Genomic DNA, 16799 nt, shown 5'->3' on the forward strand with positions numbered 1-16799 from the left:
ATGCGATCTGCTTCCCGTCGGAGTATTAAATACATCCGCCTGCTTCAGTGTCATGTTTGCATTTCTCGCTCATATCCCAGGCCGTGTTGTCGCGTGCCATCCATCCCCTGGACCGGACCCAAAGCCCATCTGCCAACTGTTTCCAAGTTTCACGGCTGTTCATACACCCGAGTAGTCCTCTACGCCCCTGAGACAGGTGATGATGGCGGGTTATGCCACTTAGGACGGTGGGCAATAGGCCGCCTCAAAAAGCGGCCTTTTCGGCCATATTAGTACGCACACGTTGGCGTTAAATCCGCCTCATTCCAAAACTCCTCATGCCTATTTTGGATGGTTGGTAAGGCGATACGGCCCCTGTCACCTCCTCGCTCCGCCCTTTTTTTCTTTTACTTTTCCCTTAGCTCTGTTTTCCTGCCAAACCTGATGCGGGGTCTAACTTTAGCCCCTCGCGGACCGGTATATAATGCCCCATGGGTGCCTTGCTTACATGTCAGTCACATCGGTTTGGCGTAAGGCTTCTCTTCTTGACCAACAACAACCCAACAAACTTGAGAGATGGTGAGTTTAGTTTATGTAGGGGATGGCATGAAATACTTTTTTTTTTTTTTCCACACAATTCACAAGAATTCCATTCTCATGTGTTTTTTTTTGACCTTCCGTCTCAGGCACCCAAGAAGGCCAAGAGGAGGCAGCAGCAGGGCGAGGGTGGATCCTCCAACGTGTTCTCCATGTTTGAGCAGAGCCAGATCCAGGAGTACAAAGAGGTAAAAAAAATACCCCACTGGAATTCTGCCACACAGCTGATGGGATCCATAAACTGCATTGGAAACTCAAACTTTGCGCTATCATACGAGGGTGTTCAAAGTGTAGCACAGGGGCCATTTTTACTGTTTTTTTTTTTCATTGACCTTTGACATGTTCTAAAAAAACAAATTGTTATAAAAAAAATGTTGGGATATAAAAACTATGTGCTTTGTCAAGCAATGATTACAATGTTTAAAAAGCTTAGCATATACTGATGTCTATTGAATTTGTTTTAGCAGATTTAATGTGCAAAATGGATCAAAGAGGCCCCCGGATTAAGTTTTTCAGTATGCTGCACACTGAAGGGTAAAAACGTATCAAAACATACACCTCTACTGCGGTGCCTGTGCTATTATTTTCATGACCAATAAACACACAACACGGTGCCACTTTAATAAACCCCTCAGGTCAAACTAGAAAAAGTAGACTATTGTGCAAAAGTGCATTCATGTCAGCAATTCAAATTCAAATGTGAAACTCATTACATGCAAAGTGAGATATGTCAAGCTTTATTTGTTATAATTTAAATTTTAATCATCATGGCTTACAGTTTTTGAAAACCCCAAATTTTCTGAGGTTTTTAATTTGAGATTTTCATAAACTACGGCCATAGTTTGGCTGAATAAGGCGCGTTTTTTTTTTTTTTTAATTTGTCTTTTCTAATTTATTTTCTACCGCTTGTTACTCATGGGGTTTCCCAGCCGCTCAGGCAAATCATATAGTCTAAAAATGTATTTTCCCATCGATAACGTGACATCGCGCTTGCGCCTTAGTGTCAGGCGAGCTTGCACACACGGCCCACTCTTTTAGTCAATTAGTGCGTGAGAATTATATATATATATATATATATATATATATATATATATATATATATATATATATATATATATATATATATATATATATATATACACATATATATGTACACACATATATATATATACACACACATATATATATACACATATATATATATATATATATATATATATATGTATATACACATATATATATATGTATATACACATATATATGAATGGTGCTGAGATAGACTCCAGACCCCCCCCCCCCCACCCCAATAAGCGGCCACCCCAATAAGCGGTAGGAAATGGATGGATGGATATATTGGATACAAACATATATATATATATATATATATATATAAATATATATATATATATATATGTGTATATGTTTGTGTGAATGGTGCTGAGGTAGGTTCCAGCACCTCCCGCGACCCCAAAAGGGACAAGCGGTAGAAAATGGATAGATGGATAGTGAAGTGAATTATATTTATATAGCGCTTTTTCTATAGTGACTCAAAGCACTTAAAATAGTGAAACCCAATATCTATTTTTTATTTAGATTTAAACCAGTGTGGGTGGCACTGGGAGCAGGTGGGCAAAGTGTCTTGCCCAAGGACACAACAGCAGTGACTAGGATGGTGGAAGCGGAAATCGAACCTGCAACCCTCAAGTTGCTGGCACGGCGGCTCTACGAACCAAACTATACTGCCCCATGTAGATATATATATGTATATATATATATATATATATATATATATACACACAAAAACACACACAGCCCGGCTAAACATTTTTTAACCCAATCCCGCCCCCAAGTCAAAAAATTTGTGGACCTCTGCTGCAAGCCATAATTATCAAAATGTTATCAACAAAGGCTTGGCATATCTTGTGTCGCATATTAGTTTCACTTTCTAAATTTGATTCATGTAATAAGCAAACCTTTGCACAATATTCAGATTTATTGAGTTTCACCTGTCGGTGTTCTTGACATTTCTCACACAGTTCAATGCGATCTATGCTGTAACTTTGGGGCGTTTTGTTGAATCACCACAAAACCTGACACATACCTTCAGGGGACCGACAAGCACATGTGAGTAAAATTCAGGCAAGATTTCTATAAATAAAAAAATCATGGCCGCCACAAACTAACCAATGAGGGTTTTGTTTGATTGTAAAACTATATATATATATATATATATATATATATATATATATATATATATATACAGTACTACATATACAGAGCATTTTGACCGCAGCACATATGGGGCGCCGCGGGTGTTTTTTTTTTTTTTACGTGTTATTTTAGTCCTCACATAGCTCCAGAAGTGCAAAGGTGATGGAACATATTGCAGACGGAGGAAGAATAGTCACGCGGCCCAGTGGGAGTGGGGGTGACAGCTGTAATCAATACCCTCTGCCTAAATGTAACGCAATGCAACGGGCTTGTCCGGCATTCCGAGACCATTTTAACACCTCAGGAAAACAAGTGGCCGACCAGCTGCCAAGTCCCGGGAAGGTTTCTGTTGCCATCTTTGGTTTCACTGCGGAGAAGTGCAACGTTTACGCGTGCCAATCATCGCGTCATTCTGTTGTCTGGGTACACTACATATTCATGCGCACATGAAACAATAGTAAGCTAAGAGGAGCTGGCAAAAACTAAGAAAAAAGTTGGATTTATGTCATGTGAGGACATGTTTTGTCCCCGGCAGGCTTTCACAATCATCGACCAGAACAGAGATGGCATCATCAGCAAGGACGACCTGAGGGACGTGCTGGCCACCATGGGTCAACTCAACGTGAAGAATGAGGAGCTGGAGGCCATGGTGAAGGAGGCCAGCGGCCCCATCAACTTCACCGTCTTCCTCACCATGTTCGGAGAGAAGCTGAAGGGTGCGTTAAAACCTCTCACTTGGCACCCAAAAATGGGATACAGGTCCATTTTTATGGACAAGATGTATTTAAATAATGACAATTTGTTAGAGGCGTAACGGTACGTGTATTTGTATTGAGCCGTTTCGGTCCGGTTCGGAGGCGTATCGAACGAGTTTGTAATCTAAAGTCTTAACAAGCTGCTCTGCTTTCTGCCTCTGTCTGAACACCCAGCATTGTCCCGCCCACACAACCATCTGATTGGTTACATACAAAGCCAATCAGCAGTGCGTATTCAAAGCGATGTAACAGCCAATCAGCAGTGCGTATTCAAAGCGATGTAACAGCCAATCAGCAGTGCGTATTCAGGACGCATGTTGTCAATGCTTCAGCGTCGAGCAGATATGTGTTTAGCAGCGGACAGCGTACTCTCTCCAAATTATAAAAAACACTTCCCAGTCACAACGACTACTAGCATCACTATGAGCCTGTTGACCTTCTAGAAACTTAAACTGCAGCTCAGCTCACTCGCAGTTCTGGCTTGAGGTGAAGGCTAATCTAATTAGCTTTTAGCGTAACGTTAACTCATTTTGCTAAGTGTGTGTGTGTGTGTGTGTGTGCGCGCGTGCGTGTGTGTGTGTGCGTGTGTGTGTGTGTGTGTATGTGTGTGTTAGGGGCAGCAAAGCCCTGTCTGTCTGTTATTTCACTTGTTTCAGGGATGTATAGTCTCTCCAATTGCTATTGTACTATTTTTTTCAGCTATAGTTATATTAATCATTAGTAATGTAGCAGCCTAGTTTGAATGGCAGGGTCCCTGCTGTTACATGTTGACAAAAATATAACATTTACATAATAAAAGTCAACTACAGGCTTCCCAAATGCTGTAATAAAGTAAGCATGATGAGTTGACTTGAAACTGTTTAATGTTGCACTTTTTATATGTAGAAGAAAGGTTTTGTCATTTTATTTAATCAAAGCAACAACTTGAGGCAGATTAATGTGGATTAACGTGGGCAGAATTATTGAAGTGTTCCCAATGTTAAAAGGATAAAGCCATTGTGTACAAATTTGGTAAAAAAATAACCAAAAATTTATATTTTGTTGTTTTCTTACTGTACCGAAAATGAACCGAACCGTCACCTCTAAACCGAGGTACGTACCGAACCGAAATGTTTGTGTACCGTTACACCCCTACAATTTGTTGACTTGTTTTTTTTTCATATAGGTGCTGATCCCGAGGACGTTATCGTGAGCGCTTTCAAGGTCCTGGATCCCGAGGCCACGGGCTCCATCAAGAAAGAATTGTAAGCTTATGATATTATTATATTTATCTTTTTTAAATGTAAGTCTTTGCGTGTCTATTGAGCTGTTTTTGTCCACGCCAGTGTACTATGTGCACTCGTCCAATGAGTGCCTTTTATCACATACAACAGGGAAATTTGCAGCCCCTCGGCCCATATTTTGTGGCCCTCTACTTATCTTCATGGTTTAGTGCAGTGTTTCTTAACCATTGTTGGGCCCCCAAAAAATATCTGTTTCCCAGCTGTGGGCAATATGGGCCGCAGCAGTACTCAGGTGTAATACACTTTTCCACCACTTGTGGCAGTAAAGACACTCTCAGAGAAAGTCTGGAGCTGAAGTCATAGAAAAGTTTTTGAACATTTTTATACTAAAGTTCTGACGCTCTACTTTCATTTGTTTTTTAGTTTTATTGACCGTAAATACTTATGTGCATGAGATTTCTTAGAGGTTTTAAAAAAATAAATTTTTCGAAAATTCTTAAACGTTTTACATTGTCATTATGGGGTATTGAGAGTACAATTTTGAGGGCAAAAAATATTTATTCCAGTTTAATTAAGAAAAATATTTATAATTATTCCGTTGATTCACTTTAGCACAACGTAGTTGTATGTAAATGTATTTTTTGTCAGGTATTTACATACTTGCCAACCTTGAGACATCCGATTTCGGGAGGTGGAGGACGTGGTCGGGGCTAAGGCAGGGGGCGTGGTCGGGGGCGGGGCGTGGTTAAGAGGGGAGGAGTATATTTACAGCTAGATTCACCAAGTCAAGTACTTCATATATATATGTATATATATATATTAGGGGTGGGCAAATTAATGCGTTAATTACGAGTTAACTCATCAATCTATGCACGCCGACAATTATTTTATCGCACATTTGCGTATGTTGTTTACATGGTTTTATTTTGTTAACGTCTTTTCTTAAGAAGATGGCGTGGCCCGGATGGGCTTCGGCGTCGAGGGGCCCTTTGCAAAGATGGAACATTTGGCAAAAATACCGAACGATTCTGCAAATTTCATGGCTGGCTTACAGCGTGGTCACTCCGGGATCACTTACGACCGCCAGACAATTCTGGATGTGGATAGATCGGGCCGTTTTGGACTGAATGACGCGTGCTTGCTAGACCGGCAAGCTAGCATGGGAATACTTTGCCGGCTACATCCAGCGGCCTATGAAGCAGCGGAGTATATGTGTTGTCTGTCTATTTATCAATAATGCAGACGAGGAGTGTTGGCTGAGTTCTTAACGTTTACTTTCAGAGCGTGCATATCACAACATACAAGATGCCGTCATGGCGACACAACCTATACCGGACTACCGCGCATGCTCGTCACTCCTGTTGCATGCTGGGTAGGGTAGTTTTTTTTCCCCTGGCTCATAACATCACAATATAGTATCAATCAATCAATCAATGTTTATTTATATAGCCCCAAATCACAAATGTCTCAAAGGACTGCACAAATCATTACGACTACAATGTATATGCGTTCAGTTTATCAAAGCACCAAGCAAACAATCGAAAATTCCCATCATATCAATTCCTAGATATGGTCATAATTATTTTAAGTGCACTACGCAGAATAAACACAACATTATTAATATTGCTACTACGGAGAATTTGATCAAACATTCCCTAAAACAGCCCACTACCTATAATATAGGTTTTTTAAACATAAGATCCCTGATTAAAAAAAATGTTTCTGCTGTTACCTCAGAAATTGCCTGTTCAGATGTTATGATTGTGGCTCAGAGATTTGTATGTAGATTATATTTATTTTCCATAACAAACAGGCTACCTTAAATACCCTGGCAGTGGCAATAAGCTCAAATGTTTGTATTTACATTTTTTGAGTTGATTTTCATAAAATATGCTATTTAACTGCTACTGTTTAACAAGGACTGATTTAAATTGTGTTTGCACAACAAATGTTTTGGCGCTTTTGTTCATGTGGGAGAATATTCCAATAAAGGTGCACTACACACTACTTTTGAATTCATTATTGGGCTTTGCGTATACAATGCAGTTAATCGCGATTAATCGGAGAAATAGTGCGATTAACTTCGATTAAAATTTTTAATCGTTGCCCAGCCCTAATATATATATATATATATCTGCATATATATATATATATATGTATATATATATATACATATACATATATATATATATATATACTGTATATAATTTCAGTGTTCATTTATTTACACACACATAACACTCATCTACTCATTGTTGAGTTAAGGGTTGAATTGTCCATCCTTGTTTTTCTAACCATATGCATGTACAGTAGATGGCAGTATTGTCCTGTTTGCTGTTTACGGCAGACAAACTGCTTTACGGTAGACGAAAACAGACTGCTGTTGTTGTGTGTTGTTACCGCGCTGGGAGGAGGTTAATGAAACTGCCTAACAATAATCCCACATAAGAAACCAAGAACACGCCCTCGATCATTCTACAGTTATAACGTCATTGGGCAGACATGCTGTTTATATTGTGGGAAAGCGGACGTGAAAACAGGCTGTCGACACGTCACTCAGGTCCGCATGGAGCTGCAGGGGGCGTTGCCTCAAATTCCGCCTGAGTTTCGGGAGATTTTTGGGAGAAAATTTGTCCCGGGAGGTTTTCGGGTGAGGCGCTGAATTTCGGGAGTCTCACGGAAAATCCAGGAGGGTTGGCAAGTATGGTTATTTATGAGTCCCTTCTTACGCAGTATATTTGGTAAGCACTTATTTTTATAATCAGCGGCAGACGGACCTGAGGCTAAAGTTAATGTCCATCCATCCATCCATTTTCTACCGCTTACTCCCTTTCGGGGTCGCGGGGGGCGCTGGCGCCTATCTCAGCTACAAATAAATAATAATCTTTGTGATTAACACATGGTCGACAAGGTTGTAAACTCTAAGTAGGTCAGATATAACTTGCACTTACTTACAGATGGAGCGACCAACTGTAGTTACTGACAGTGGTTTTCTGAAGTGTTCCTGAGCCCATGTGGTGATATCCTTTATACACTGATGCCGATTTTTGATGCAGTACTGCCTGAGGGATAAAAGGTTATGGCCATTCAATGTTGGTTTTGAGTCTTGCTGCGTACTTGCAGTGATTTCTCCAGATTCTCTTAACCATTTTGATGACATTACGGACCGTTGATGGTGAAATTTTTAAATTCCTTGCAATAGCTGGTTGAGAAATGTTGTTCTTAAACAATTTGCTCACGCATTTGTTCACAAAGTGGTGACCCTTGCTCTACTCTTGTACGTATTACATATAATACCTGTGGTTTACCTGACACATGAAACGTGACGGTGGGTGCACTATCCAATTCAGCCACCAGATAGCAGTACAGTGTAAACTATCTTAAAATGTGTTTTTGCGGCAATTTTCACCACAGGGTCAGTTGTTATGGAGAGTGGCGCTTTCCATCATTTTCAGCAGACCGCATTGCCAAATGATTAAGCCATACGTCACCTCACGCGAGATCTATTCAGGAAAAGAATCCTTCCCTACTGTAAATTAGCCCCGCTTTTAGTCAATAGTTGAATATTTTTGAAAAATGTTACAATACAAACGATGCAACACAACAATTACAGCACACCAAACATTTGGCAACACAAAAAGCGACTTGCATTAAGCAAGCTGAAATTATAAGTTTTGGTTGGTTAAACCGTGATCCCGAAGTAAATACTTTCCAGCTTACCCAGAATCCACCTCAAATCTTTGACTACCGACTAGCATAGTGACGCTCGTTATAGTAAATGGTAAATGGGTTGTACTTGTATAGCGCTTTTCTACCCCTTTTTAAGGAGCCCAAAGCGCTTTGACAGTATTTCCACATTCACCCATTCACACACACATTCACACACTGACGGTGGGAGTTGCCATGCAAGGCGCTCACCAGGACCCATCAGGAGCAAGGGAGAAGTGTCTTGCCCAAGGACACAACGGACGTGACTAGGATGGTAGAAGGTGGGGATTGAACCAGTAACCCTCAGATTGCAGGCACAGCCACTCTACCAACTTCACCACGCTTGCATTACACTCACATTTTCAACAGCAATAGCCTATTTGCTAAAGAAATACAAAATGTCTGTAACTGGCCAGCTGATGGTTGGTAAAGCGGGATGGCGTGGCGCAGTGGGAGAGTGGCCGTGCGCAACTCGAGGGTCACTGGTTCAAATCCTACCTAGAACCAACCTCGTCACGTCCGTTGTGTCCTGAGCAAGACACTTCACCCTTGCTCCTGATGGGTGCTGGTTGGCGCCTTGCATGGCAGCTCCCTCCATCAGTGTGTGAATGTGTGTGTGAATGGGTAAATGTGGAAGTAGTGTCAAAGCGCTTTGAGTACCTTGAAGGTAGAAAAGCGCTATACAAGTACAACCCATTTATTTATCTTAAGATGTGTAGCAAAGCCTTTTTTTTTTTTTAATAAATGTAGTTTTTCACATCAAATCACTGTTAAAATATTTGTCTGTTTCCCTTCTCTAGCCTTGAGGAGCTCCTGACCACACAGTGCGACAGGTTCACCGCTGAGGAGGTGGGCTTCATTGGCTTTTATCATGGCCAAAAACATTACGTCACAGGCGCATCATTTCTAAGCCGTCTCTTTCGTGTGCCCTCCAGATGACCAACTTGTGGGCCGCCTTCCCTCCCGATGTAGCCGGCAATGTGGACTACAAGAGCATCTGCTACGTCATCACACACGGGGAAGAAAAGGAAGAGTAAAAAGTTGCCTTTCTACCGAGCTCCCGCCATACCCGCCCCACACGCCGACCACCACCAACTCTCTCCGACGCACACACACACGCGCCCACCCGCCTTACTCCTTTCTTCTCGCCGGCTCAGAAAAGACTCCTTTTAGCGAGGACTTGAAGTCTGCGGTGGGTGTTTGTGTGTGGGAACCGACAGGATGATTATTTTCTAAATAAGAAATAATCTCGTGACAATTGAAACAAACTCTCTCTCCATCTCTGTCCCATGTCTTTTTCGTCCCGTTCCCTTTCCCCCTCCATTTTGTGCATGTGCGTTGAGGCCAGCAGTGCGTGCATCACACCTACGAAATGTATTTTTGAATCTCGGGTGCTGTGATGCATGCAAAGTCACTTACTTGAAACAAGTAAGACGCCTGACCCACCCTGGTCTGTTAGCCTCAACCTTGCATGCGGCGCCTAATGGATCCGTCTTTTTTTCTTTGTAAAGGAGAAGAGTGGGCACTAGAATAGTCTGCCAACCCCTCTCCTTCATACAATCAAAGCTGCAGGGAGTTAATTTGTGGCTTGAAAGCTGCATGTCGGACAGAGATGGCGAAAGATGAGGAGGAGGGGCGGTGAAGGATAACTTCCTGCTCGCCTTCTCGCTGCCGTTTCCCTCCTGTCGTTGTGACTGTCTATATATCATCACTGTAACAAGGAAAGAAGTACAAATAAAATTCACTATCTTTCGTATGCGACTGTGTCTTGTCTTTTGCCGTAGTTGGGGCGTTGTGGGGGGGAAAGTCTTAGAATATAGCATTTGCTACACACTGACTGCCGTATGCATTTCAAGGATTTTCACACTAACTTATGGGCCTTTGCATTGAATCATTACGTCTGTACTTTTTATAACTCCATCCATCCATCCATTTTCTACCGCTTATTCCCTTTCGGGGTCGCGGGGGGCGCTGGCGCCTATCTCAGCTACAATCGGGCGGAAGGCAGGGTACACCCTGGACAAGTCGCCACCTCATCACAGGGCCAACACAGATAGACAGACAACATTCACACTCACATTCACACACTAGGGCCAATTTAGTGTTGCCAATCAACCTATCCCCAGGTGCATGTCTGAAAAAACATATATTAAAATGTGCATTGGCCCATTTTTGGAAACTGCAAGGTCCATGAATTGATTAACATGGACCTCAACTTAAACAAGTTGAAAAACTTATTAGGGTGTTACCATTTAGTGGTCAATTCTACGGAATATTTACTGTACTGTGCAATCTACTTATAAAAGTTTCAATCTATCAAGTCCCTAAGGAGAATACATTGTATCCAAAAAGTATTCACACCGCTTCACATTTTCCACATTTTGTTGTGTTACAGCCTTATTCCAAATGGAATAAACATTTTTTTTGTCCTCAAAATGTAAAACGTTTTTTGAGATTTTCTTACAAATAAAAAACTAAGAAATCTCATGCACATACTGCGAGTATTCACACGGAACATGGGTTAGTGCATGTGCCTCACAATACGTAGGTCCTGGGTTCGATCCCCTGGGCTCATGGTCTTTCTGTGTGGAGTTTCTATGTTCTCCCTGTGACTGTATGCGCTTCCTCCCACCTCCAAAGACATGCACCTGGGGATAGGTTGATTGGCAACACTAAATGGGCCCAAGAGTGTGAATGTTGTCTGTCTATCTGTGTTGGTCCTGCCATGAGGGGGTGACTTTTCCTGGGTGTACCCTGCCTTCCACCCAAATGCAGCTGAGATAGGCTCCAGCGACCCCAAAAAAGGGACAATTGGTAGAAAATGGATGGATGGAAAAGTATCCACAGCCTTTGCCCCGAAGCCTAAACGTGAGATGAAGTGCATCCTGTTTCAACTGATCATCCTTGAGATGTTTCTACAGTTTAACTGGATTCACCTTGGGTAAATTCAGTTGGTTGGACATGATTTGGAAAGGCACACACCTGTTTTTTTTTTAATAACCAGCAAGCACAGTACAGTTAGTAGAACAACTATGTTTTTATTACTGTGTATTTGATAGGTGGCCTCGGAAATTCATCTATTTATTTTATTTATATATATATAATAAAATAAATATATATAGCTAGAATTCACTGAAAGTCAAGTATTTCATACACACACACACATATATATATATGTATATATATGTGTATATAGTATTTCATACACACACACACATATATATATATATATATATATATGAAATACTCGAGTAGAGTTGGTGAATTATACGCCACCCCTCTTAACCACGCCCCCGCCCCGACCACGCCTCCGCCCCACCCCCTGCCCCCACCTCCCGAAATCGGAGGTCTCAAGGTTGGCAAGTATGAACACAATTGAGTGAGTGAAAACGCAGAGACACAACTTAAGTGTGAATTTCGATTATTTTGAAAGAAAATACTGTAACCGAGAAATAATAAAACACAAACTCTTATGAGGGATTTACATGGTTATATTTCATGATAAATGTTAGAAAGTGGCAACAGCAGTGACGTGCTGTGGGGGGAGGGGGATATGGAAGTACAATTGTCTCACATCAACTTATATATATCAATATGATGCATATATTAATAAATATACAAATACAAATTTAATATACAAATAAATAATTTGTATAAATAAATGCGTAATTGTAAATATATTTTTGAGATTTGAAAATATATACAAATAACATGTATAAATATAAAATGTGACATACAAATAAATCAATAATTTGTAGAAATAAACATGTATTTGTAAATATACTTCTGAGATCTGAAAATAAATATGCTTGATGTTGTATTTGTATTGAATTCGCATGTGTGGACCGCTTTTTTGCTTTGTGTCGATGAGACATTCCTCCCACAAACCACATGCACAAATAAATGTAACCTACACACTCCCCTGAACAACCAGCAGAGGGCACTGCAGCCAGAGCGGTCTGGGTCACAGAGCATTATATGCATTATAAGCAAAAATCCCGGAGTTCTCTGCACAAAAACCATTCACGTCTTCACAGAGAGAACGCACAACGGGCCTGAGCTAGCTAACATTAGCGTTGTATTAATTATTGCTAATTCACCCAGTTCATCTGGAAGACCGTGCCAGCTGCTTATCTTAATATATCAATGCCATTTAATGACCTTGTCCCGATGTCAATACCATCTCTTATCAGTGCAATGTGTCTCCAATCATCATCATATATCAATCATCATATGACCCTACTGAGTGTGCCTCTGATTGGCTCGCCAGTGTCTGACCATGTCTATGACTTAGACCGCTCTGGCTGCAGTGCCCTCTGCTGGTTGTTCAGGGGAGTGTGTATTTAATAACTTTATTAAATACTTTTTGGACCCATTTATCATATCATAATATCATTATGATAACGTTTTTAATGAAAGCGAATAACTCCCTTCATTTTCCTTTTACTCTAATCCATCCATCATCCATCCATCATCTTCCGCTTATCCGAGGTCGGGTCGCGGGGGCAACAGCCTAAGCAGGGAAACCCAGACTTCCCTCTCCCCAGCCACTTCGTCTAGCTCTTCCCGGGGGATCCCGAGGCGTTCCCAGGCCAGCCGGGAGACATAGTCTTCCCAACGTGTCCTGGGTCTTCCCCGTGGCCTCCTACCGGTTGGACGTGCCCTAAACACCTCCCTAGGGAGGCGTTCGGGTGGCATCCTGACCAGATGCCCGAACCACCTCATCTGGCTCCTCTCGATGTGAAGGAGCAGCGGCTTTACTTTGAGTTCCTCCCGGATGGCAGAGCTTCTCACCCTATCTCTAAGGGAGAGCCCCGCCGCACGGCGGAGGAAACTCATTTCGGCCGCTTGTACCCGTGATCTTATCCTTTCGGTCATGACCCAAAGCTCATGACCATAGGTGAGGATGGGAACGTAGATCGACCGGTAAATTGAGAGCTTTACCTTCCGGCTCAGCTCCTTCTTCACCACAACGGATCGATACAACGTCCGCATTACTGAAGACGCCGCACCGATCCGCCTGTCGATCTCACGATCCACTCTTCCCTCACTCGTGAACAAGACTCCTAGGTACTTGAACTCCTCCACTTGGGGAAGGGTCTCCTCCCCAACCCGGGGATGGCACTCCACCCTTTTCCGGGCGAGAACCATGGACTCGGACTTGGAGGTGCTGATTCTCATTCCGGTCGCTTCACACTCGGCTGCGAAACGATCCAGCGAGACCTGAAGATCCCGGTCAGATGAAGCCATCAGGACCACATCATCTGCAAAAAGCAGAGACCTAATCCTGCGGTTACCAAACCGGAACCCCTCAACGCCTAGACTGCGCCTAGAAATTCTGTCCATAAAAGTTATGAACAGAATCGGTGACAAAGGACAGCCTTGGCGGAGTCCAACCCTCACTGGAAATGTGTTCGACTTACTGCCGGCAATGCGGACCAAGCTCTGGCACTGATCGTACAGGGAACGGACCGCCACAATAAGACAGTCCGATACCCCATACTCTCTGAGCACTCCCCACAGGACTCCCCGAGGGACACGGTCGAATGCCTTCTCCAAGTCCACAAAGCACATGTAGACTGGTTGGGCAAACTCCCATGCACCCTCAAGAACCCTGCCGAGAGTATAGAGCTGGTCCACAGTTCCACGACCAGGACGAAAACCACACTGTTCCTCCTGAATCCGAGGTTCGACTATCCGACGTAGCCTCCTCTCCAGTACACCTGAATAAACCTTACCGGGAAGGCTGAGGAGTGTGATCCCACGATAGTTGGAACACACCCTCTGGTCCCCCTTCTTAAAGAGAGGAACCACCACCCCGGTCTGCCAATCCAGAGGTACTGCCCCCGATGTCCACGCGATGCTGCAAAGTCTTGTCAACCAAGACAGCCCCACAGCATCCAGAGCCTTAAGGAACTCCGGGCGGATCTCGTCCACCCCTGGGGCCTTGCCACCGAGGAGCTTTTTAACTACCTCAGCGACCTCAGCCCCAGAAATAGGAGAGACCACCACAGATTCCCCAGGCACTGCTTCCTCATAGGAAGACGTGTTGGTGGGATTGAGGAGGTCTTCGAAGTATTCCTTCCACCTATCCACAACATCCGCAGTCGAGGTCAGCAGAACACCATCCGCACCATACACGGTGTTGATAGTGCACTGCTTCCCCTTCCTGAGGCGGCGGACGGTGGTCCAGAATCGCTTCGAAGCCGTCCGGAAGTCGTTTTCCATGGCTTCCCCGAACTCTTCCCATGTCCGAGTTTTTGCCTCCCAGACCGCTGAAGCTGCACACCGCTTGGCCTGTCGGTACCTGTCCACTGCCTCCGGAGTCCTATTAGCCAAAAGGACCCGATAGGACTCCTTCTTCAGCTTGACGGCATCCCTCACCGCTGGTGTCCACCAAGGGGTTTTAGGATTGCCGCCCCGACAGGCACCAACTACCTTGCGGCCACAGCTCCGATCTGCCGCCTCGACAATAGAGGTGCGGAACATGGTCCACTCGGAGTCAATGTCCAGCACCTCCCTCGTGACATGTTCAAAGTTCTTCCGGAGGTGGGAATTGAAACTTTGTCTGACAGGAGACTCTGCCAGACGTTCCCAGCAGACCCTCACAATGCGTTTGGGCCTCCCAGGTCTTTCCGGCATCCTCCCCCACCATCGCAGCCAACTCACCACCAGGTGGTGATCGGTAGAAAGCTCCGCCCCTCTCTTCACCCGAGTGTCCATAACATGAGGCCGCAAATCCGATGACACAACTACAAAGTCGATCATGGAACTGCGGCCTAGGGTGTCCTGGTGCCAAGTGCACATATGGACACCCTTATGTTTGAACATGGTGTTTGTTATCGACAAACTGTGACGAGCACAAAAGTCCAATAACAAAACACCACTCGGGTTCAGATCCGGGCGGCCATTCTTCCCAATCACGCCTCTCCAGGTTTCACTGTCGTTGCCAACGTGAGCGTTGAAGTCTCCCAGTAGGACAAGGGAATCACCCGGGGGAGCACTTTCCAGTACTCCCTCGAGCGTTCCCAAAAAGGGTGGGTACTCTGAACTGCTGTTTGGTGCATAAGCACAAACAACAGTCAGGACCCGTCCCCCCACCCGAAGGCGGAGGGAGGCTACCCTTTCGTCCACCGGGTTGAACTCCAACGTACAGGCTTTGAGCCGGGGGGAAACAAGAATTGCCACCCCAGCCCGTCGCCTCTCACTGCCGGCAACGCCAGAGTGGAAGAGGGTCCAATCCCTCTCGAGAGAAGTGGTTCCAGAGCCCTTGCTGTGCGTCGAAGTGAGTCCGACTATTTCCAGCCGGAATTTCTCGACTTCGCGCACTAGCTCAGGCTCTTTCCCCCCCAGTGACGTGACGTTCCACGTCCCAAGAGCTAGCTTCTGTAGCCGAGGATCGGACCGCCAAGTGCCCTGCCTTCGGCTGTCGCCCAGCTCACAATGCACCCGACCTCTATGGCCCCTGCTATGGGTGGTGAGCCCATTGGAGGGGGGACCCACGTTGCTTCTTCGGGCTGTGCCCGGCCGGGCCCCATGGGAACAGGCCCGGCCACCAGGCGCTCGCCATCGTGCCCCACCTCCGGGCCTGGCTCCAGAGGGGGGCCCCGGTGACCCGCGTCCGGGCGAGGGAAATCTGGGTCCATGATGTTTCTTCTTCATAAAGGTCTTCGAGCTGCTCTTTGTCTGATCCCTCACCTAGAACCTGTTTGCCTTGGGAGACCCTACCAGGGGGCTTTATGCCCCCGGACAACATAGCTCCTAGGATCATTGGGACACGCAAACTCCTCTACCACGATAAGGTTGCAGCTCAGAGAGGAGCTTTTACTCTAATGTGTAAACTAAATCAACAATGATTAGAGCTCCACATATGAATTTAAGTTAAAGAAAAAAAAGAGAAAAAAAAAAGAAAATAGTTTTTATGCCTCACCTGGTGTTTAGTTCACCGCACGTCACTGGGCAACAGGGACAAACTGCTTATTTTCCAGTGTGCAAGGTGCAGTGGTTTAAATGAATCTTTTTTTTTTTTAAACAATATTTATTAGATTTGCAATCATATCAATTTATAGGACACTTTTTTGCTTTCCTAAAAAAAATCCTCATTTGGTGGCCCTAAGACATGAGGTAAATCATAATATTTAAACATAAATGGAGGTCAGTTAAAAAACAACATTGTAATCTGTGTTGGCCCTGTGGTGGCGACTTGTCCAGGCTGTACTCTGCCTTCCGCCCGAATGCAGGTGAGATAGGCTCCAGCACCCCCCACAACCCCAAAAGGGACAAATGGTAGAAAATGGATAAATGGATGTGTGGATGGTTAATAAGG

The 16799-nt window shown here is 44.1% G+C and overlaps 1 protein-coding gene across 1 annotated transcript; it reads left to right on the forward strand.

Moving 5' to 3' along the window:
* Positions 1 to 399: 399 nt before the first annotated feature.
* On the forward strand, positions 400 to 10229 carry mylpfb (myosin light chain, phosphorylatable, fast skeletal muscle b). Its single transcript, XM_061909486.1, has 6 exons — positions 400 to 558; positions 666 to 764; positions 3323 to 3503; positions 4708 to 4786; positions 9274 to 9322; positions 9409 to 10229. Exons 1-6 carry the CDS (start codon positions 556 to 558, stop codon positions 9508 to 9510), a joined length of 513 nt encoding a protein of 170 aa, XP_061765470.1. The 5' UTR covers positions 400 to 555; the 3' UTR covers positions 9511 to 10229.
* The last annotated feature ends 6570 nt before the right edge of the window (positions 10230 to 16799 follow it).

The sequence above is a fragment of the Nerophis ophidion genome, linkage group LG08 (assembly GCF_033978795.1).
Source record: "Nerophis ophidion isolate RoL-2023_Sa linkage group LG08, RoL_Noph_v1.0, whole genome shotgun sequence".
In the NCBI taxonomy this organism is placed as follows: domain Eukaryota; kingdom Metazoa; phylum Chordata; class Actinopteri; order Syngnathiformes; family Syngnathidae; genus Nerophis; species Nerophis ophidion.

Excerpts from the sequence above, each read along its gene's own strand:
- mylpfb (XM_061909486.1), top strand. Across the intron at positions 3,504-4,707 it reads GTTCGGAGAGAAGCTGAAGG|GTGCTGATCCCGAGGACGTT; the intron begins GTGCGTTAAAAC and ends TTTTTCATATAG. Across the intron at positions 9,323-9,408 it reads ACAGGTTCACCGCTGAGGAG|ATGACCAACTTGTGGGCCGC; the intron begins GTGGGCTTCATT and ends TGTGCCCTCCAG.